Source organism: Pan troglodytes, chromosome 20, assembly GCF_028858775.2.
Source record: "Pan troglodytes isolate AG18354 chromosome 20, NHGRI_mPanTro3-v2.0_pri, whole genome shotgun sequence".
Taxonomy (NCBI): Eukaryota; Metazoa; Chordata; class Mammalia; order Primates; family Hominidae; genus Pan; species Pan troglodytes.
Genome location: NC_072418.2, coordinates 26,023,435 through 26,047,425, shown reverse-complemented (window position 1 = coordinate 26,047,425; position 23,991 = coordinate 26,023,435). Strand labels below are relative to the sequence as shown.

The window sequence follows — 23,991 nt, the reverse complement described above, 5'->3', positions numbered from 1 at the left end:
GACTCAGGTGGAAGGGCGGGAGGTGGGTGAGAGATGAAAGACTACACATTGGATACAGTGTACACTACTCAGGAGATGGGTGCACCAAAATCTCAGAAATTACGACTAAACAACTTATCCATGTAACCAAACATAACCTGTACCCCCAAAACTATTAAAATAATAATAATAATAAACCAAAAAAAACCCCATAACATTAAGTTCATATGCTTTGGCCTTTTTTAAAGAAAGGTTCTCACTCTATTACTTAGGATGGGGTGCAATAGCTTCATCATGGATCACTGCAGCCTCAACTTTCTGGACTCAGGCAGTCCTCCTACCTCAGCCTCCTAAATAGCTGGTATTACAGGTGCAGGCAACCATGCCCAGCTAATTCTTGTATTTTTTGTAGACATGGGATTTTGCCATGTTGCCCCAGCTGGACTTGAATTCTTGGGCTTAAACAGCCTTCCTGTCTTGGTCTCCCAAAGTGCTGGAATTACAAGCATGAGACATCATGCCTGATCAGAATCTTATTTTTATGTAATATAAAAAAGCTAAATATATTTAGACCTGTTATTTTAAAAAAATTTAAAAAATATTTATTTAAAATATAAAATAAATTTTGTCTACAAATACTGAAACAGTTCAAAATTGCTTCCTAGGAATTTCACTAAAAGGTTGTTAAGAGTTAATGAGGCCAGGCACCGTGGCTCATGTCTGTAATCCCAGCACTTTGGGAGGCTGAGGCGGGAGGATTATGAAATCAGGAGATTGAGACCATCCTGGCTAACACGGTGAAACCCCGTCTCTACTAACAATACAAAAATTAGCCGGGCATAGTGGCATGCGCCTGTAGTCCCAGCTACTCTGGAGGCTGAGCCAGGAGAATTGCTTGAACTTAGGAGGCAGAGGTTGCAGTGAGCTGAGATCCCGCCATTGCACTCCAGCCTGGGCGACAGAGCTAGACTCCATCTTAAAAAAAAAGAGTTAATGTGATTTATATATAATTAAATCAATTAGATGTATGAAAAACAATTCTGCATAGAGTGTAGAAACGAAAGCAAAAAATGCTTTTGATGAAGGAAGTTAGAAACATTTAGTGTAGTTTGAAATTACTTAATGGTTGTGTCAAATTGAAAAAATAAAATAGTAGATAAAAATAAAATATAAAAAGTTTAAATGATTATGAGAGATTATAACATATTTATGGAAATCTAGATTGGCCAAAAATGACAAATTTGATGAATTTACTTGTAAGGTTTTATTAAAATTAGCTTTACCATTGATAATACACTAATTAAAAAGTATAACAATTTTCTCTTGAACACAAATTTTATGTATTATTAGACCCCTAACTTTTTTTTTCTTTTTTATTGAGACAGTATCTCACTCTTTCACCCAGGCTGGAGTGCAATGGCATGATCTTGGCTCACTGCAACCTTCACCTCCCAGGTTCAAGCAATTCTCCTGCCTCAGCCTCCCAAGTAGCTGGGATTACAGCGGCTTGCCACCACGCCTAGCTAATTTTTTGTATTTTTAGTAGAGACAGGGTTTCACCAAGTTGGCCAGGCTGGTCTCAAACTCCTGACCTCAGGTGATCCACCTGCCTTGGCCTCCCTAAGTGCTGGGATTACAGGTGTGAGCCACTCGGCACGGCCTAGACCCCTAACTTTTGGATGCTACAGAGGGTCTATGCAACATCCAAAAGAGTAAAAACGTAATTATTTGACATGTTAAATTACATGAAAAGCATTGTTGAATTAAAGATAATGTTTGATCTTCTTCAACTTCTATTTTAATATATATTATTAACATTTATTTCATAATATTATGAAATTTCTAAAAATCTTATATATCTGAGTATAAGCTATTAGTCATAATTATGGTTATGATAAGTTATTGCAGGTCACAGACATAATAAGTTTGTTTCATTTGTTTCTTTATAATTATTTGAAGTCATTTCTACAGTTAATGGTTTAATTCTGATGTAGTTTCTATAAACTTCAAAAACATGCAAAATCCTAGAGTACTGTGTCTGTAAGGAGATTCATGAAAAGATGGAAATAGCCCAGACAAGTTGAGTACAGGTTTCTGATAATTTTAAAATTATATTGTTTGGACTGGGTAAGGATTGTGAGAATTCTAAAGAACGCACTGATTCATAAAACTGCTAATTCAGGAAAAACAAAAATAGTTGAACATCAGGAAAATACTCTGCCACTTTTTTTTTTTTTTTTTGAGACGGAGTCATGCTCTGTCACCAGGCTGGAGTCTCAGTGGCGTGATCTCAGCTCACTGCAACCTCCGCCTCTCCAGTTCAAGCGATTTTCCTGCCTCAGCCTCCCGAGTAGCTGGGACTGCAGGCATGTGCCACCACACCCAGCTAATTTTTGTATTTTTAATAGAGTCGGGGTTTTGCCATGTTGGCCAGGATGGTCTTGATCTCTTGACCTCGTGATCTGCCCTCCTTGGCTTCCCAATGTGCTGGGATTATAGGCATCAGCCACTGCGCCTGGCCTCTGACACATTTTTGTGTTAAATAAACCAGTACTAAAATTTTTTAGATATGCCATTTGAATAAACTTTGTGATTCAAGTCAGATTACCTATGATTACCCCTCAGTTATCAGTGTTATACACCTAAATTAAAGAAACAAACCTGATATTTAAGCGGACATAAATTCAGTAATAAATGTGAACTCATGGAGAACCTAGACAGCCAACAGCCACTTGTTCATTCCTGAGTTTGGAAGGGCCCTTCTGAATTGTGAGATGATGTACCCAAGGTTAAAGGTCCTGAAGTGTTCCCGAAGGACATGTTGACTCTCATACTTGGGCCAGGAATATGTCACAATATTTTCTGAGGGCAGGGACCAGACAGGAGTGTCCCATCACCTGAATACTCAGTCAGGAATATGTTACAACCTTCTCCTGACAGCAGGACACAGGCAGCAGAGTCACATCACCTGGGTGCTGAGCCCAGCAATAGGTAACAATGCTTTCTGTGGTTCAAGGCCCAGGCAGGACAGACATATCACCTGCTACCTAGGCTTAATGATAAGTCACAATTTTTCCTGTGGGCAGAGTGCAGGGAAAAATGGACAGTTGCATCTCTTAGGTGATTGATGCAGAGATATGTCACAAGGCCCTCTGTAAAAAGGGCTCAGGCAAGGGCCTCCCATTTTATATATGTTGGGCCTAGTAATATGTTCTATTGTGCAAAATATTCTGGGCCTGGGTAAAAGAAGAGAGTCACATAACCTGAATGCAGAACTTAGCAATATGTCATGATGCACCCTGTGGGTAGCGCCAAGGCAAGAAAAAAGACTCACATTACCTTTATTCTTGACTTAAAGTCGTATGTCTTGTAAGAGAATATTGAATAATGCAAAAATACATGTAGACATGTCTGCGTGTGATTGGTGTTTATACTCACACAGTTCACCACACCACAGGAGAAAACAGATAACCACAGGCTGACCGTTAGGGCCAAGGCCAAATAGCAAAATAAGTTTGCCTTTAATCTATTTTCTCCATATCTAAACATTGGAGGTTAAGACTGTGGACAGATCTGAAGATACAGAGTTTTCTTGTTTTGTGGCTTCATCATTCTTTGTTCACTGTCTGATGTTTGGAATTAAGGTGAGCAACAGGTGGGCAGCAGTAGTTAATAAAATAACCAGAGGTAACCACAGGTCGACCTGTGGTTATTTTATTCTATCTGTCCTCTGTTCTTTCTATGGTCACTAACTGTTTTTTCCTTGGAATTGAAGAGAGATGATGGTAGAGAGAGGCTGTCCCTTCACCTCTGGCAAAAAAGGGATATTCAGGCTCTTCTTCACCCCCCTGACATCAGAGCTGCATTTTAATGTGGCAGCTATTGGCCACGTGTGGCTACTGGGTGCCTGGAATGTGGCTGGTCTGAATTGCAATGTGTTAGGTAAAATAGAGTTATTTTCAAAGATTTAGTTCCATATATGTGTGTGTGTGTGTATATATACACATATATACATATATATGTGTATTTCATCAATAATTTCATATTGCTCTCATACTAAAATGATAGTACTTTGGATATATTGGGTTAGATTGTTACAATCAATTCCACTTGTTTTTTTCTTTTTAAAGTTTGACTACTAGAAAATTTAAAATTCACATGTGGCTCACATTTTATTTGAGGATTGCCTCTTTTTAAAATTCTCAGGCTGCCTACTCAAAGGACCAGAAGCCAGGAAGGTCATAAAATCTGAAATTCTAAAATAATTATTATTATATTATTTTTCTTTGTAAGTAGCCATATATCATTTATAAATGTATATGACCTTACACACAAGGTTAAATACAAATACCCTATGGGATGGGCCTGGCTCAGCTAAAAGAGGAAGCCCCGGCTGAAAAGGCTGCAGCGCAGGCTATCAGTCTTCACTCAGCCCAGTGTCTGATCACATCTTTTGTCACTCAGGGCCTGAAGGGTCAGGACCTTAAACGTTGTCCAATCAGGCACGCTGGGCTGGGAACCGTCCAATCAGGCACGCAGCTGGAGCAGACAAGATGGCTTCCGGGATTTGGCGGCGCCTTTGTCTCTCGCTGCAGCCGGAGCTCCAGGTCTCGCTTTCACTGCTCTGTGTCCTCTGCTCCTAGAGGTCCAGCCTCTGTGGGCCTGTGACCTGCAGAAATTGAGAGATCCACAGCTAAGACTCCAGGACCCCCTGGAAGCCTAGAAATGGTGAGAGTTCCGGGTGCGACATCCCGAAAGGGGGAAGGGGCTGGTTGGAACCCGTGGGAAGTGGCTATGGCGGGACTCAGGCCTCCCCGCAGTCAGCTCCACAATCTGCACCCCGAGTTCTCCTTCCCCAGCTCGGCTCAGTCCCCTGCAGCGCTAAGATGGCGGCGCGCTGACAGCCAGCCCCGGGGCATCCCGTCTCTTCTCTGCGTAGTGACTGTGCCCTGGCCTGTAGCCCTCTCTGGGCAGCTCTGTACCCGCAGCGCCGCCTCTCTCTCAGATTGTGCAGGGACCACAGGAGGGTCGTCAGGGGAGAATCCTGACTCAGGGTGCGGGTTCATTAATGGGAAGAGTTTTGGTCCTTGGGGTTCCCAGTTCCTGTTTTCTCCTATTAAAATTTTATGGGAGGGCCGGGCGCAGTGGCTCAGGTCAGTAATACCAGCACTTTGGGAGCCCGAGGCAGGTGGATCACCTGAGGTCAGGAGTTCAAGACCAGCCTGACCAACATGGTGAAACCCCGTTTCTACTAAAAATACAAAATTAGCCGGGCGTGGTGGCACATGCCTGTAATCCCAGATACTCAGAAGGCTGAGGCAGGAGAACCGCTTGAACCCGGGAGGTGGCGGTTGCAGTGAGCCGAGATGACGCCATTGCACTCCAGCCTGGTTAACAAGAGCGAAACTCCGTCTTAAAAAATATATATATATAAATAAATTAAATAAATAAATAAATTATGGGGATCACCGCAAAAATATTGGAGAGTTTAATCAAAGAGTGATTCAAAAATTGTGGAGCATTCAGCTGTGGTTTGGAGCTTGTGACTTTATGAGAGCAGCTTGAAGGAAAGACTTTTAAAGGTACATGATGAAGAAAACCAAATTAAATAATTGGTTAGGTACAGTTCATAGTTACTTGATTTGTACAATTAAGGTGGACATTTCCTGGTTATGTAATCAGAGGTTAATTGGCAGTTTATGATTGGTTAAGCCTAAATTTTTGTTTCCCTCAATTCAGTAATTTGCAAAAAAATGCATTTGAGTTAGAGTTTTTAAAAAATAGGAACCCAGGGACTAGAGTAACCTCCGTCTAATTGCCTGCTACTTAGTTATTTTCACACTCCACAGGGGACTGATTTTCCCCTGCATTTTTCACAGTTCTCTCAAGCTGGGTCTCAAGCCTACCCCTCATCCCATTCCTCCAGACTAACTATGACTTGCAGTAAAATACTAAATTTCCAGTTTCTTCTCACATTCTCAAATGCCAGCTTCCCCTTTCTAAGTCACACTATCAACTATTTGTCTTTTATTGTACACTTTAGATACTGTATTTTAACTAAGCATTTTTTGACATTGAATGGCACTTAAAAAAATCGTTTTCTGTTTGAAAATATTTTTTATGAGAAGAAAAAGAAGAACAATTCCCTGATACTATATTGTAAAAAATCTTTTCGCCTCATTTTTAAAAATTTTCTCTAGGCACAGAGATAGTATCAGAATATTTTTGGGTCAAGGTTTCCCTTTGGAAACTTTATGGGTGATGTGGCCTCAGCCACCTTCAGTTTTTTCTGGTCCTGGGCTTCGGTAGTTTCTGTGAATAAACCAATATATCACAGTAGTTTCTGTGAATAAACCAATAATACATACCATGGCTATGTCTGCTCGAGTGTCTAGTGAATATAATCTACTGGGTTATTTTCTTTCATAAAACAACCTGAGGTATGGAGTGTAGCCTCTCAATGGAAACAGATGGATGCCCTTGGACTGATAGGACTCTCCCCTGCACTCTTCCTTTGAAAAACTAACCCTTGCCTGCACGGTGGCGCACACCTGTAATCCCAGCACTTTGGGAGTCTGAGGCTGTGGATCACCTGAGGTCAGGAGTTCGCGACCAGCCTGACTAATTTTTTTGTATTTAGTAGAGACGGGGTTTCACCGTGTTAGCCAGGATGGTCTCGATTTCCTGACCTCGTGATCCGCCCTCCTCAGCCTCCCAAAGTGCTGGGATTACAGGCGTGAGCCACCACGCCCAGTCAGTGACTTTAGTTTTTTTAAATGTAAATTGCATTTTATTAGTAGCATTTGAAAGGGAAGAAAATATGTGCAAAGAGCATGTAAGAGTTGGGTTTCAGAAAAAAAAAATCTAATTATATATTCTATTTGTTAAAAGTTTTTATTTACCTTTTTCTTTCCCAGAGTGAGTTTAGAAAATTTGTCAGTTGTGTTTATGGCTGGGTAATTTCAAACAGAATTCCAAGGTTTAGCTGTTAGAATCCTACTAAGGAAAAGAATAAGGGCCAGGTGGGGTGGCTCACACCTATTATGCCAGCATTTTGGAAGACTGAGGTGGGCAGATCACGAGGTCATGAGTTCAGGACCAGCCTGGTCAATATGGTGAAACCTCATCTCTACTAAAAATACAAAAATTAGCCGGGCATGGTGGCACGTGCCTGTAGTCCCAGCTACTTGGGAGGCTGAGGCAGGAGAATCACTTGAACCCAGGAGGTGGAGGTTGCAGTGAGCCGAGATCGCACCACTGCACTGCAGCCTGGGAGACAGAGCGAGACAATCTCTCTTCCTTTTTGGCTGTAAAAATTAAATACCTTTCCACAAGAAAATGTAGTAGATAATTGGTGAGTTACATAGATTCATGAAAACATAGTTCCTCTTTTTGCACCATAAATTTGTGGCAGTGAATATCTGTTCTATATCCTATGATCTTGATTTCTGAATTTAATGCTAAGTGTTATGAGATGAAATTTGGTACCTCCTAGAAGTGTTCTCATATGACTAATTGTTTACTAGATAACTTTCTTTTTTTTTTTTTTTGAGACTGAGTCTCACTCTGTTACCCAAGCTGGAGTGCAGTGCCATGATCTCAGCTCACTGCAACCTTCCGCCTCCCAGATTCAAGTGATTCTTCTGCCTCAGCCACCCGAGTAGCTGGGATTACAGATGCGCACCACCACGCCTGGCTAATTTTTGTATTTGTAGTAGAGATGGGGTTTCACCATGTTGGCCAGGCTAGGCTCGAACTCCAGACTTCAGGTGACCTGCTGGCCTTGGCCTCCCAAAGTGCTGGGATTACAGGTGTGAGCCACCGTGCCCGGCCTACTACATAACTTTTAAAATAAATAATAAAATAATACTTTAATTGTTTGAAAGGTGTAGATACTTTTGGTTTTCTTACAGAGGTATGAAATGGAAGCACCTTAAAATTTTCTTTTTATATACTAACACTGCGTTTCAGTAATTTTGCTGGATTTTTCAAACACATAGTTTCAGACACCAAGTGAATAACTCAGACATGAAAATTAAAGCTTGAGCCCATCTAAAGCTAATATTGAGCCTGCAAAAGGAGGTTATTAAAGGCCCAGTTAGTTCTTTCTGGGGAGCCTTTTCTGCAGATATGTCAGCCTGCTCACCCCAGCCATGGAAGAAGGCTTTATCCTGAGAGAAGCTTGAGAGCCCTGGGAAGCTGGGGATGCACAGGCAGGTGCAGTTAAGGTTAAAATGAAAAAGTGCTGTGAAGGTCTTACTGAAGATAAGTATTATTGTTTTGAGGCAGTTTCTAAATTTTGTAAAATTAAACAAAGTTATAGATTTTTGTAAAAAAAATTTTAATTCCAAAGGAGTGTTGCAACAGGAGGAAGTACCAACTATTATTGCAAAGTTCAGGCAGACTTTTTTTCCACAGAGGGAAGAAAACAAGATTAGAAAGAAAATAGCAGAAGAATGGTGAATAGAGAGTGAAAAAGTCAGGTTTTAGATCAGAAAATGTTTTACCCTGAAGTTAGCATATTCTTAGGGTGAACATAAAATGGGGTTGTATGTTGGCTCAGACTGAGTGTAGCTCAAAGTTTAGTTGCTGTGGGAAAAAGAAGTTTGATTAAGAAGTATTTTATTTTGACCACTGAAGACAAATTTAGCTGATTTTTTTAAGAAAAGGAAGAAAATATGCAGAGTCTATGTCTGGCTCTACAACAGGTGAGAAAAGAGAGCACCATCTAAGTCATAATAAGAGGGTATTTCTTTTGAAAAACTATTTTTGGAGAATACAAAGATGGAGAATTTTATTAATCATAGCTCTTTACCAGGATTATCTATGTGCTTCATTTTTCCCCACCTTTTTTCCTGGTCCTATGTATTTCTTCCATTTGACTTTTTCTGAGTTGTATCTTTTATAATAAACTGGTAAAGATAACTACAGTGTTTCACTGAGTTCTGTGAATAGCTCTGTTATATTACTGAACTTGAGGAAAGTTCTGGGAGTCCCCAGTTATTAAACAGTGGCTCAGAAGCATAGGTCAGCCCATGAAGTTTGTGACTGGCATCTGCAGTAAAGACAGTGTTGTGGATTGTGCTCTGAATCAGGGTCTATGCTGACTCTGGGTGGTGTCAGAATTCAAATGTTAGACAATGAGTGTTGGAGGATTGCTTGGTGTTCAGTAAACTCTACAGATTTGGTGCCAGAAAAAAGATATCACAGAGGCCTGGCCTGGAATGGAACTCTGGGTGCCTGGAATGGGAGGCTCTGCTCTCCTGTACACAAGCTCATTGTCCTGTGATTTCAGGTCTCCTCCAAGGGTGAGCGAGGACTGAAAACTTAAAGGACAAGAGCTGTGATAACAAACCCCACTTTCCCACAGCTACCACCAGAAGATTTCCACCCACTCACAAACACACCCACTAGACATTGACGTGCCCACACCCCTCCCAGGACTAGGTACCACCCTCAGAAAATTCACAACAGCATTGTTTATCCTAGTGCTTCTTGCGAAAAACCCAAAAAATGACTATGTCTCCTGGAATATCCCCACCTGCAGACACTGAATCTGCAGCAGTAATCTGTTTTCTCCACCATCCTAGGGTTTTGACCAACTGTTCATAATCTCTTCTGCCTTCATGGGCACAAAAATAAATCAGTGTAGCCTCACCTAAGCCACTATCTGTAGTACAAACCAGTCCTTCCACTTACCTTGCACTCTCCTCCACCCGTGGATTTTTTACTTTTAACTTTTATTTTTGGTTCATAGGTACATCTGCAGGTTTGTTTTATAGGTAAAATTGTGTCATGAAGGTTTGGTGTGCAGATTATTTTGTCACTGAGGTACTAAGCATGGCACCAAACAAGTATTTTTTTCTGATTCTCTTTGTCCTCCTACTCTCCACCCTCAACTAAGTCTCAGTTTCTGTTGTTCCTCTCTTTGTGTCCATGTGTTCTTATTATTTAGCTCTTATTATTATTTTTGTTTTAATTTTTCTGAGACGGAGTTTTGCTCTTGTTGCCCAGGCTGGAGTGCAGTGGCACGATCTCAGCTAACTGCCACCTCCATCTCCCAGGTTCAGGCGAATCTCCTGTCTCAGCCTCCCAAGTAGCTAGGGTTACAGGCGCCCACCACCATACCTGGCTAATTTTTGTATTTTCAGTAGAGACAGGGTTTCACCATGTTGGCCAGGCTGGTCTCAAACTCCTGACCTCATGATTCACCCACCTCAGCCTCCCAAAGTACTGGGATTACAGGCGTGAGCCACTGCCCCCAGCCAGTTCTTATTTATAAATAATAACATGCATTTGATTTTCTGTTTCTGCATTAGTTTTCTAAGGATAGTGGTCTCTAGCTCTGTACATGTTGCTGCAAAAGAAATGATCTTGGTCTCTTTTTATGACCACACAGTGTTCCATGATGTTTATGTACCTATTTTAGGATTTTTTTTTTTTGAGACGGAGTCTGGCTTTGTCCCCAGGCTAGAGTGCAGTTGTGCAGATGTTGGCTCACTGCAACCTCCGCCTCCTAGGTTCAAGCGAGTCACCTGCCTCAGCCTCCCTAGTAGTTGGGATTACAGGAGCCTGCTACCACACCCAGCTAATTCTATTTTTAGTACAGACAGGGTTTCACCATGTTGGCCAGATGGTCTCGATCTCTTGACCTCGTGATCTGCCCTCCTAGGCCTCCCAAAGTGCTGGGATTACAGGCGTGAGCCACCGCGCCTGGCCATATTTTGTTTTTATTAATGTTTTTTTTGGGGGGGTGGGGGGACGGAGTCTCGCTCTTGTTGCCCAGGCTGGAGTGCAGTGGTGCAATCTCAGCTCACCACAACCTCTGCCTCCCTGATTCAAGCGATTCTTCTGCCTCAGCCTCCCAAGTAGCTGGGATTACAGGCACCTGCCACCACGCCTGGCTAAGTTTGTATTTTTAGTAGAGATAGGGTTTCACCATGTTGGCCAGACTGGTTTCAAACTCCTGATCTCAGGTGATCCACCTGCCTCGGCATCCCAAAGTGCTGGGATTACAGGCATGAGCAAGTAGGTGGCCGTGCCTGGCCACCTACTTTTTAATGAGGTTTTTTTTTTTTCTTGTAAACTTATTTAAGTTCATTATGGATTCTGGATATTAGACCTTTGTCAAAAGCATAGTTTGCAAATATTTTCTTTTATTCTGTAGGTTGTCTTTACTCTGTTAATAGTTTTCTATGAAGAAACTCTTCAGTTAGATCCCATTTGTCAATTTGTTGCAATTGCTTTTGGTATCTTCATTATAAAATTTGCTGGTTCCTGTGTCTGGAATGATATTTCCTAGGTTATCTTCCAGAGTTTTTTATAATTCTAAGTTTTACATTTAAGTCTTTAATTTATCTTGTTAATTTTTGTATATGTTGTAAGGAAGGGATCCAGGGTTAGCTTTGTACATAGTGCTAAATAGTTATTACTGCACCATTTATTAAATAGGAAATTATTCCCATATTTCTGTTTGTCAGTTTTGTTGAAGATCGTATGGTTGTGTGTGGCATTATTTTTAATAGGATTATTTAAATATTTACATTTAATTTTTGTTCTCTTTTTTTTTTTTTTTTTGAGATGGAGTCTCGCTCTGTCGCCCAGGCTAGAGTGCAGTGGCACGATCTCGGCTCACTGCAAGCTCCACCTCCCGAGTTCATGCCATTCTCCTGCCTCAGCCTCCCAAGTAGCTGGGACTACAGGTGCCCGCCACCACGCCCGGCTAATTTTTTGTATTTTTTAGTAGAGATGGGGTTTCACCGTGTTAGCCAGGATGGTCTCGATCTCCTGACTTCGTGATCCACCCGCCTCGGCCTTCCAAAGTGCTGGGATTACAGGCATGAGCCACCACGCCTGGCCAGAAATTTAAATGTTTACATTAAAATTTTAAATAACATTTAAAATTAAATAGGAAATTATTCCTGTATTTCTCTTTGTCAGCTTTGTTGAAGATCAGATGGTTTTAAGTGCGTGGCATTATTTTTTGGCTCTCTATTCTGTTGCATTTGTCTGAGTCTGTTTTTGTTCCAGTACCATGCTGCTTTGGTTACTGTAGCTTTGTAATATAAAGTTGGGTAATGTAATGCCTCCAGCTTTGTTATTTTTGCTTAGAAAAGTGCCTTGGCTATTAGAGCTCTTTTTTGGTTCCATATGTATTTAATTTTTTTTTTTTTTTAAGTTAAGAATATTTTTGAGGCCAGGTGTGGTGGCTCATACCTGTAATCCCAGCACTTTGGGAGGCCGAGGTGGGTGGAGCACTCAAGGTCAGGGGATCGAGACCAGCCTGGCCAACATGGTGAAACCTTGTCTCTAATAAAAATACAAAAAATTAGCCTGGTGTGGTGTGGCATATGCCTGTAATCCCGGCTACTTTGGCGGCTGAGGCAGCCTTGAACCCAGGATGTGGAGGTTGCAGTGATCCAAGACCTCACCACAGTACTCCAGCCTAGGCGACAAGAACCAAACTTCATCAAAAAAAAAATAATAATATTTTTGATAGTTTCATAGAAATAACATATCTGTAAATTTCTTTTGGTGGTATGGCCATATTAATACCGAACTTTTCTATCAATGAGCACAAAATGATTTTCCATTTGTTTGCGTCATCTCTGACGTTTTTTCCCCCCAAGACAGTTTTACTCTTGTTGCCCAGGCTGGAGTGCAATGGCACGATCTTGGTTCACTGCAACCTCCCGCCTCTGGGGTTCAAGTGATTCATCTGCCTCAGACTCGCGAGTAGCTGGGATTGCAGGCATGCACCACCACCCCGCGCTAATTTTGTATTTTTAGGCAGAGATGGGGTTTCTCTATGTTGGTCAGGCTAGTCTCAAACTCCCGACCTCAGGTGATCCACCCGCCTCGGCCTCCCAAAGTGCTGGGATTACAGGCGTGAGCCACTGTAGCCGGCCATCTCTGACTTCTTTAAGAAGTGTTTTGTAATTCTTGTCCTAGAGATCTTTCATCTCCCTAGTTAGCTGTATTTCTAGATATTCGTTTTTGTGGCAACTGCAAATGGGATTTTTTTTTTTTTTTTTTTGAGACGGAGTCTCACTCTTTTGCCCAGGCTGGAGTGCAAGTGGTGTGATTTTGGCTCACTGCAATCTCCACCTCCTGGGTTCAAGCAATTCTCCTGCCTCAGCCTCCTGAGTAGCTGGGATTACAGGCATGCACCACCACACCTGGCTAATTTTTGTATTTTTAGTAGAGACGAGGTTTCCCCATGTTGGCCAGGCTTGTCTCGAACTCCCGACCTCAGGTGATCTGCCCCTCTTGGCCTCCCAAAGTGCTGGGATTACAGGCGTGAGCCACCGTGCTCGGCTGGGATTGTATTATTAATTTGGCCTTTGCTTTGGATATGGTTGATGTGCAGAGATGCTACTAATTTTGTATGTTTATTTTGTATTCTGAAACTTTGCTGAAGTTGTTTGTCAGCTTACAGAACTTTTCTGCTGAGACTATAGGTTTTTTTTAGATGTAGAGTCATGTCATCTGCACCGGGGATAGTTTGAGTTCCTCTTTCTTTTTGGGTGCTTTTATTGTTTCGGCTTGCCTGATTGCTCAGCCAGGACTTCAAAATTCCATGTTTAATAGGAGTGATGAGAGAAGGCACCCTAGTCTTGTGCCAGTTTTCTTTTTCTTTTTTTTTCTTTTCTTTTTTTTTTTTTTCCTGAGACAGTCTTGCACTGTTGCCCAGGCTGGGATGCAGTGGCACAATCTCGGCTCACTGCAAGCTCCGCCTCCCGGGTTAACGCCGCCATTCTCTTGCTTCAGCCTCCCAAGTAGCTGGGACTCCAGGCGCCCGCCACCACGCACGGCTAATTTTTTGTATTTTTAGTAGAGATGGAGTTTCACCATGTTAGCCAGGATGGTCTCCATCTCCTGACCTCGTGATCCAGCCACCTCGGCCTCCCAAAGTGCTGGGATTACAGGCGTGAGCCACCGCGCCCGGCCGACTTGTGCCAGTTTTCAAGAAAAAAAATGTTTGCAACTTGTATCTATTCAGTATGTTGGCTGTGAATTTGTCGTAGATAACTCTTTTGAAGTATGTACCTTCAATGCCCAGTTTGTTGAGGGTTATAACATGAAGGATGTTAAATTTTACTGAAAGCTTTTTCTGCATCTATTGAGTTAATTTTGTGGTTTTTGTCTGTAGTTATGTTTAAGTGATAAATGACATTTATTGATTTGTATATATTGAACCAACCTTGTGTTCCAGGGATAAATCCTACTTGATAATGGTGGATTAACTTTTTGATGTGCTGCTGGATTTGGTTTTTCAGTATTTTGTTGATGATTTTTTGTTAATATTTATTAAAAATACTGGCCTGAAGTTTTTTGTTTGTGTGTGTGTTTGTTTTGTCTTTGCCAGGTTTTGGTATCAGAATGATGCTGTTCTTATATAATAACTTGGGGAGAAGTCCTTTCTCAATTATTTGGAATAGTTTTAGTAAAAATAATACCAACTTTTGTTTGTACATCTGGTAGAATTCAGCTGTAAGTCCGTCTGGTCCTGGGCTTTTTTTGGTTGGTAGGCTACTTATTATTAATTTGATTTTGGAGCTTTTTATTGGTTTATTCAGGGGTTCAATTTCTTTTTTGTTCAGTCTAGGGAGGAGGTATTTGTCCAGGAATTTATTCATTTCTTCTAGATTTTTTAGTTACTGTGCATAGAAGTGCTCATTGTAGACTTTCATCCTTGTTTGTATTTTTGCCAAATCAGTGGTAATGTCCATTTGTCATTACTAATTGTGTTTTTTTTTTTTTTTGGATCTTCTCTTTTTTCATTAATCTAGCTAGTGGTTTATTTTACTGAGTTTTTTCAAAACATTTACTTCTAATTTTTTAGTCTTTTTTGTAGTTTTTTACATCATCTAAATATTCTTCAGTTCAGATATGATTTTAGTTATTTGTTGTTTTCTGCTACCTTAGGGGTTGATTTGCTCTCACTTCTCTCATTCTTTTATTTAGGATGTCAGGTTATTAAATTGAGATATTTCTACCTTTTGATGTGAGCATTTAATGCTATAAATTTCCCTCTTAATACTGCCTTAGTTTTGTTGCAGTGATTCTGGTGTGTTGTGTCTTTGTTCTCATTTATTTTAAAGAACTTGATTTCTGCCTTAATTTTATTATTTACCCAAAAGTCATTCATATTCAGGTTAATTTGCATGTAGTTGTCTGGTTTCAAGTGGTTTTCTTTGTATTGAATTATATTTTTATCAAGCTGTGGTCTGAGTATGTTGTTGATACAATTTTGAAATTTTTGAATTTGCTCAGGATTGTTGTATTTCTGATTTTGTGGTCAGTTTTAGAGTATGTGCCCTGTGGTGGTGAAAACATTGTATATTATGTTGTTTTTAGATGGAGAGTTCTATAGATATTTTATTACTATTTGGTCAAGTGTTGAGTTTAGGCCCTAATATCTTTGTTAATTTTTCTGCCTCAGTGATTTGTTTACTAGTGTCTGTGGCGTATTGTAGCCTCCCACTATTTTTGTGTAAGAATCCAACTGTCTTCATAGGTTTCTAAGAAGTTGCTTTATTTATGTGGACCCATGGATTTTTTATAGCACCTTTTTCTCTTCTGCTTTTTTCCCCATAAACATTCTTTCAAGTGAATACTGTGTGCCCAATGCTACTCCTTAGATGCCTGAATCCAGTGTCTACTAAAATTAAGATGTCGAAGAGTTCAACATATCCAGAGACCTGGCTGTTGTAAGAGAAAATTTAAGTTAGAAATAAAAGGCTCTCTCTCTCTTTTTTTTTTTTTTTTTGAGATGGAGTCTTGCTCTGTCACCCAGGCTGGAGTGCACTGGCATGATCTTGGCCCACTACAACCTCCGCCTCCCGGGTTCAAGTGATTCTCGTGCCTCAGCCTCCCAAGTAGCTGGGATTACAGGCATGTGCCACCATGCCCAGCTAATAATTTTTATATTTTTAGTAGAGACAGAGTTTCACCATGTTGGTCAGGCTGGTCTTGAACTCCTGACCTCAAGTGATCCACCCACCTTGGCCTCTCAAAGTGGTGGGATTACAGGTGTGAGCCACTGCACCCAGCCAAAAGGCTCTGTTTTTATACCTGAAAATAAGAAAGAATATTTTGCTTATCTCTCTCCTTTTTTTTTTTTTTTGAGACGGAGTCTCGTTCTGTCGACCAGGCTCACTGCAACCTCCGTCTCCTGGGTTCAAGTGATTCTCCTGCCTCAGCCTCCCGAGTAGCTGGGATTACAGATGCCCGCCACCATGCCCGGCTAATTTTTGTGCTTTTAGTAGAGATGCGGTTTCCCCATGTTGGCCAGGCTGGTCTTGAACTCCTGACCTCAGGTGATCCGCCTGCCTCAGCCTCCCAAAGTGCTGGGATTACAGGCGTTGAGCCCCTGTGGCCTGCCCATCTCTCACTTCTTTAAGCATTTAGGTTATATGTAGATATTTTTCTCTGCTTTTTAAAAATAAATGTGTATCATATTATCAGGTAAATAAACTTTTTGGCATTCTTTGCGACTCAGGATTTTATTTTTATTTTTGTTTTATTTTATTTTATTTGTGAGATAGAGTTTTGCTCTTTTCGCCTAGGCTGGAGTGCAATGGCTTGATCTCGGCTCACTGCAACCTCCGCCTCCCGGGTTCAAACAATTCTTCTGCCTCAGCCTCCTGAGTAGGTGGAATTACAGGTGCCCACCATGCCCGGCTGATTTTTGTATTTTTAGTAGAGACAGGGTTTCACCATGTTGGTCAGGCTGGTTTCGAACTCCTGACCTCAGGTGATCCACCCACCTCAACCTCCCAAAGTGTTGGGATTACAGGCGTGAGCCACTGTTCCCGGCCAACAGTTTTCTTAATGTTCTATCATTGTGGAGTTTCTCTGGGGCTGGATAAAATTTTTTCTTCTATTATTATTATTATTTTTATTATACTTTAAGTTCTGGGATACATGTGCAGAACGTGCAGGTTTGTTACACAGGTATACATGTGCCATGGTGGCTTGCTCCACCTATCAACCTGTCATCTAATTTTAAGCCCCACATGCATTAGGTATATGTCCTAATGCTCTCCCTCCCCTTGCCCCCAATCAGAAAATTTTTATTTTAATGATATTTCCCAAACACTGTCTGGAATTACCAGATATGATAGAAACATATAAGGTGCCAACCAGGATCTACTCTAGAGTGGGCTTACCCTCTCAGGCTTCCAGTCACTCCCAAATTTGCTGCCAAGTGCATGCTGTCGCCTAAATATGCAGGCAGAATTGTCTCTCCTATTTGGTATTGATAGTCCTCTACAGTCACTTCTGGAGGGGCTAGGCCAGATTTCTACGAACTTCACAGGGCAGCAATCAGCCATTTTACCTCTTTCAATTACTCTTGTATCTTCAGACCTGAAACTGATTTAGAGACCATGGGGCCCACAAACCCAATTAGAGTAACAGGTGTGCATTGAGTATACACATAGACATGAGAATCTCCACTTTCCACTTCCTCCTGTTACTGAAATGCTCACAAATGTGCAGGTAACACCTGCTGATACTCTTATCCATCCAGAACCTAAATCTGCAGCTCCAAATTCTGAATCTAGGTCTTGAAATTTTGGAAATTAAAAAACTTATATCTGGGAAATGCAGGTCCTTTTAGTTGTCAAACTTGAAGAGACATTAAAATGAGAGCACAATTATGTCTTTCTCCCCACTTTCAACTATATGTATTCATACCTTGAAACTGTTTGCTATTGCCACCAGTAGCTGTGAATTAAATTAATAATGCCACACTGGACACTCTAAGCCTTAATGATGTACATCCAATCAATAATTAATGTTATTCCTGTGAGTAAGAGTTTCTGACAAACAAGTTTGTACCAGCCCAAAGAGAGGACAGCCTCTGTCCTCTTTTTACCTTTACAAATACACTTGTAACTGGTGGTAAGCAAAATATAAATTCCAAGCAACTTGAGTCTTTGCTTTCATGTTATAATCCTCAAGCTTGGTCCTCCCAAAACTGTCTATTTATATTTATGTTGCCTCAGCTTTTCCCTTTTAGGTAGAAATATCATTTAAAATGAGCTAGAGCAGCCTCTGTGAGTGGACCTCTCCTTTGATTGTACTCCACTTTCTGTGACACACAAGAATGCAGAGCCAGGTTTATCTGACGTAGAATCTGCACATAAGGTCTAACCTCTGTCTGGGATTCACAAGTCAAGGTTAGGCTTTCGATTGAGAATGTACAGAAAACATACGGGGGACATTTTCTGCATTGTGAGATGTCAACATAGAAATATTAAAACCCCTTTTTGAGGGTGCGGGTTTTTGAACTTCTCAGATCTTGTGCAGTGACTTTCTACAGTTATGTGAGGGGCTCCAGGTGTAAATAGAATCTGATTACAGAATCTGTAAGTGTAAACAAGCATCTTCAGAGTAAGAGATTGACTTACAAGGTATCCAGTGCCATGACCAAACTATACCTACCCATAAAATGTGATACTGGAGTAGAGTATTCTTGTCCTTTTTTTTTTTTTTTTTTAAACCCAAGAGCTAACTAATCAGGACATGCAATTCAAGTTCTGGAGCTCTACCAGGACAGTTCCATTCTTCATTTAGCCTGAGTCTCTCATCCCTAGCTTATCATTGGGCCACCAGCTCAGGGGCACTGAGAACCCTCTCACAATCACCTAGGCATCTTTGAGAAATTTGAAAATGTCCAGAACAGAATTGTGTAAGGCTGACATGAGTGGTTAATTCTGCTTCTGTCTCAGTGCAAGAGAAATAAGTCATCCTGTGTTTGTTCCTACCCTCATGCAAGAGATGTCTTTGGTTGGTACTCAGATGAGAGTTTCTCCAGTTTCCTGGTACTTAGGTGAAAAACAAGGAAGAGGTCTGGAGACTCAGATAAACTAATTGCTTCCATTTCATATGACCATTAGATAAATAGATAAAGCAGTTATGGTCCCTGTCATCCGGGAACTTTTAGTCTAGACTATAGCAACTAGATAAACCGCTGAATTGGGCATGATGTGGTTGCTACGATGTTCCTAGACAGGGGCAGTGAGGAAGATCCCAGGCCCCTTCAGTCTTCATCTAATTCCTCCTTTTGCACTGCTAGAGTTTTCTGACCCAACCCCATGGTGGCACAGGGGCAGTCAGTTCTCCAGGGGTAATGACTGGTACCTTTGCATTGACAGCAGGGACCTGGCAGGGGCTTAGTATATCCCTTTGCCCAATGCCCACTTTTCTTGCATTTGAAGCAAGAGTCTCTGCTGGCTTTATCTTTATGGCCCTTCAGATTTTCCTTAGATGCTCTTCGGGCATTCAGGACATCACCAATGATGGCTGCCATAATTTTGGCTTGCCGTTTTTCTTCACTCTGTTTCCTTTTTCCTTCCTCCAGGTCACAATTGTTATACACCATAAACATAGTATCAAGAAGCTGGTTTTGGTTAGTCTGTGGCCCTATCTGTAGCTTGTGGAGCTTATGTCTAATGTCAGGGGCAGATTGGCTAATAAAATGCTTTGCCATTAATATTTTCCCTTCAGGAAGAGGAAGGGACTAGATTAGTATATTTTTTTAAAGGCTTCCTCCAACCTGCCGTAAAACATGGCTAGATTTTTCTTCTTGCTTGGTGTAACCTTCTGTACTTTATCATAATTTTCTGCCTTAGTTATTCCCTTTCTCATTCCTCCAAGGAGAGCCTCAAGAAATTTAGCCTGGTTGTTTCCTACAGTGGTGTTGTAGTTTCAATGAGGATCAGTAGTGGGAACTGTTTCTGGTCCTGAGTGATTGCCCTGAGGGTTTCAGGTGAATAATCCATCCGCTTCCTGGTGGGTGGCGTCAAAAGATTTGTTCTTTTTCTGAAGGGACGCAACAGGTTGCTAGAATAAATTGAACATCTCTCCATGAGAGATCAAAGTTTGAAACCCATCAGCAAATTTCCCAAGATTCTCAGAATAGCTTCCTAGCTTCTCCTTACATTGTTGCGTATCAGTTATATAGAGAAGGGGACCTTCACTAGGACTGGCCTCTCAGCTCCTGCTACCCTAAGAGGTAGCAGGGCTGGAGAGAGAGTTCAATACAGTGTTCCCCCTTGAGTATGAGGGGAACTTGTAGGGTCCCTGGTGTTTGCTTCTGAGTTTTAGCCTCAGAAGCACTTGGCAAGGGGTCGCTTGGCAAGGATGGTCGCTGCTCACCCTGAGAACCAGGTGGCCCTGTAAAAGAAGGTTATCTATAATATCTACTTCTGCCTTAGAACTTTCCTTTGGGGGGTAGGTTCTGGGAGTTTCACAGATTGTTAGGTTTTGATATAGGGTCATGAAGGGCTGTACATAGGAGATTTCTGACCATTTGCCCTGCCTCTTGCAAAATAGGCCTGATTGCAGGATAGTGTCATAATTAATGCTACCATTGACTGCCCAGTGTTCTGAACTGAGCAGCTCATAATAGGGCCAGACAGTATTGCAGAAAAATATTATACATTTTCTCTTTAGATTGTCAGGGTCAAATTGATTCTAATGGTGGAAGATATAGCCAAGCAGGGAATCAGAATTGGAAATAGAGTTCCCCACAGTGGAATCAGGTGAAATAGATTAAGAGTTGCTCGTAGTGGTCTAGAAAAAAGAAAAAAGAAGAGGACTTTGCAAAGTAGAGGGCTCATTAGGTGACCCACATTTTTCCTGGGGCATCTCTCTGGAAAACTTCTTGGCCCAGACTGGGGTCTCTGGGAACATCCCCTCTTTAGGCCCCAGACTTAGTCTGTCAGATGGCTCTGACCTTAGATAGGTGCCAGCACAACTTTAGAATGGTTCCCTCCACCACTGATGACCTACTATGAGGTGTTGTTTTTTTTTTTAATTTTTTTTTGAGACAGAGTCTTGCTCTGTTGTCCAGGCTGGAGTGCAGTGGCATGATCTTGGCTCACTGCAACCTCTGCCTCCTGGATTCAAGCGATTCTCCTGCCTCAGCCTCCTGAGTAGCTGGCATTACAGGTGCGTGCCACAATGCAAGACTAATTTTTTTGTAGTTTTAGTTGGTCAGGCAGGTCTCGAACTCCTGACCTTATGATCTGTCCGCCTCAGCATCTCAAAGTGCTGGGATTACAGGCATGAGCCACCGCGCCCGGACTACTATGAGCCTTTTTAAAGGTTTATCTATCCCATTTAAAGCAACCCTTTAACTCTCTCAACTTCAGCAATAATACATTTCTTTTCATAAGCTCCGCCCCCCCCCCCAACCATGCACCTCACAGACCACCTGCAACATGCTTGGACCCTCCGACTTATATAACCTTTTTACATAGCTAGGTGGGTTTTCTGTTCATAGCTAGTTGAGTGGGGGAAGGGAAGAATTTAGCATAAGAAAAGAAAAGAAAAGGTTTAAGTCACCTGAAACATGTGAGTTCACCCTGGGCGAACTGCCCGCTGCCAACGGTGTCATATGTAGGGATAAGGGACTATAACCAGAAAGGATAGAAAATCTTTCCCCCTTCTGGGCAGGACAGGCAGCCCTGTTTGCTCATTGGCCTTCAGAGAACATCAGAGAGTGGCTCTGGCTAGTTCCACTCAATTACCAACATCTACTAGAAAATGGCTGCTGAAAGACTGAAAAAGGAGAAAAGGAAAAGGTCTTGAGAGGTGACAGCGTGCTGGCAGTCCTCTCAGCTCTCGCTTGCTCTCGGCGCCTCCTCTGCCTGGGCTCCTACTTTGGCGGCACTTGAGGAGCCCTTAAGCCCACCGCTGCACTGTGGGAGCCCCTTTCTGGGCTGGCCAAGGCCGGAGCCGACTCCCTCAGCTTGTAGGGAGGTGTGGAGGGAGAGGCGCGAGCGGGAACCGGGGCTGCGTGCGGTGCTTGCGGGCCAGCTGGAGTTCCAGGTGGGCGTGGGCTTGGCGGGCCTCGCACTCGGAGCCCCCGGCCGGCCCTGCCCGCCCCGGGCAATGAGGGACTTAGCACCCGGGCCAGCGGCTGCGGAGGGTGTACTGGGTCCCCCAGCAGTGCCAGCCCACTGGCGCTGCGCTCGATTTCTCGCCGGGCCTTAGCTGCCTTCCCGCGGGGCAGGCCTCGGGACTGCAGTCTGCCATGCCTGAGTCTTCCCTCGCCTCCGTGGGTTCCTGTGCAGCCCGATCCTCCCTGACGGATGCCGCTCCCTGCTCCACGGTGCCCAGTCCCATCGACCGCCCAAGGGCTGAGGAGTGCGAGCGCATGGCGCAGGACTGGCAGGCAGCTCCACCTGCAGCCCCGGTGCGGGATCCACTGGGTGAAGCCAGCTGGGCTCCTGAGTCTGGTGGGTACGTGGAGAGTATGTCTAGCTCAGGGATTGTAAACACACCAATCAGCACCCTGTGTCTAGCTCAGCGTTTGTGAGTGCACCAATCGACACTCTGTATCTAGCTGCTTTGGTGGGGCCTTGGAGCACCCTGTGTCTAGCTCAGGGTTTGTGAGTGCACCAATCGACACTCTGTATCTAGCTGCTTTGGTGGGGCCTTGGAGCACCCTGTGTCTATCTCAGGGATTGTAAATACACCAATCGACACTCTGTATCTAGCTGCTTTGGTGGGGCCTTGGAGCACCCTGTGTCTATCTCAGGGATTGTAAATACACCAATCGGCACTCTGTATCTAGCTCAAGGTTTGTAAACACCAATCAGCACCCTGTGTCTAGCTCAGGGTTTGTGAGTGCACCAGTCGACACTGTATCTAGCTGCTCTGGTGGGGCCTTGGAGAACCTTTATGTCTAGCTCAGGGATTGTAAATACACCAGTTGGCACTCTGTATCTAGCTCAAGGTTTGTAAACACACCAATCAGCACCCTGTGTCTAGCTCAGGGTTTGTGAGTGCACCAATCGACACTCTGTATCTAGCTGCTCTGGTGGGGCCTTGGAGAACCTTTATGTCTAGCTCAGGGATTGTAAACACACCAGTCGGCACTCTGTATCTAGCTCAAGGTTTGTAAACACTCCAATCAGCACCCTGTGTTTAGCTCAAGGTTTGTGAGTGCACCAATTGACACTCTGTATCTAGCTGCTCTGGTGGGGCCTTGGAGAACATTTATGTCTAGCTCAGGGTTTGTGATTGCACCAATCGACACTCTATCTAGCTACTCTGGTGGGGCCTTGGAGAACCTTTGTGTCGATACTCTGTGTGTAACTAATCTGCTGGGGACGTGGAGAACCTTTGTGTCTAGCTCAGGGATTGTAAAGGCACCAATCAGCGCCCTGTCAAAGCAGACCACTCGGCTCTACCAATCAGCAGGATGTGGGTGGGGCCAGATAAGACAATAAAAGCAGGCTGCCCGAGCCAGCAGTGGCAACCCGCTGGGGTCCCCTTCCACAGTGTGGAAGCTTTGTTCTTTAGCTCTTTGCAATAAATCTTGCTACTGCTCACTCTTTGGGTCCACACTGCTTTTATGAGCTGTAACACTCACCGTGAAGATCTGCAGCTTCACTCCTGAAGCCAGCGACACCACGAGCCCACCGGGAGGAACGAACAACTCCAGATGCACTGCCTTAAGAGCTGTAATACTCACCGCGAAGGTCTGCAGCTTCACTCCTGAGCCAGCGAGACCACGAACCCACCAGAAGGAAGAAACTCCGAACACATCTGAACATCAGAAGGAACAAACTCCAGACGCGCCACCTTAAGAGCTGTAACACTCACCACGAGGGTCCGCGGCTTCATTGTTGAAGTCAGTGAGACCAAGAACCCACCAATTCCGGACACAGTCTCAGAAAAAGGACAAAAACAATAGGACTCAGAAAAACAAACAGACGAAAGGTCTCAGGTCCCTCACCCAAACTGTGAGGTGGTAGTCAGGCACTTGCACGTGGAAACCTTTCAGTTTCATCAAAAAGTGGCCCTGGGTCGGGGGGAGGGGAGGAGAGAGAGAGAAAGAGAGAGAAAGAGAAAAAGAGAGAAAGACTTCCCTGTATGTAAAAGGAGAAAGGAAAAAATTAAATCCAGTACTTTGGGCCTACCTCCTCTCCTGCCTGGCTCACCAAAATAAGTTACCAGTAGAGGGTCTTGACTGCAAGTTGTCCAGAT

At 42.9% G+C, this 23,991-nt stretch overlaps 1 protein-coding gene across 1 annotated transcript in view; it reads left to right on the top strand.

The window, feature by feature from the left end:
• The first annotated feature begins 4,500 nt into the window (after positions 1-4,500).
• Positions 4,501-23,991, top strand: part of ZNF675 (zinc finger protein 675) — a 33,836-nt gene continuing 14,345 nt past the window's right edge. The window contains 1 exon segment of the mRNA XM_512554.9: positions 4,501-4,707. Within this exon segment, the coding sequence (XP_512554.8) occupies positions 4,705-4,707 (3 nt within the window). The 5' untranslated portion in view covers positions 4,501-4,704.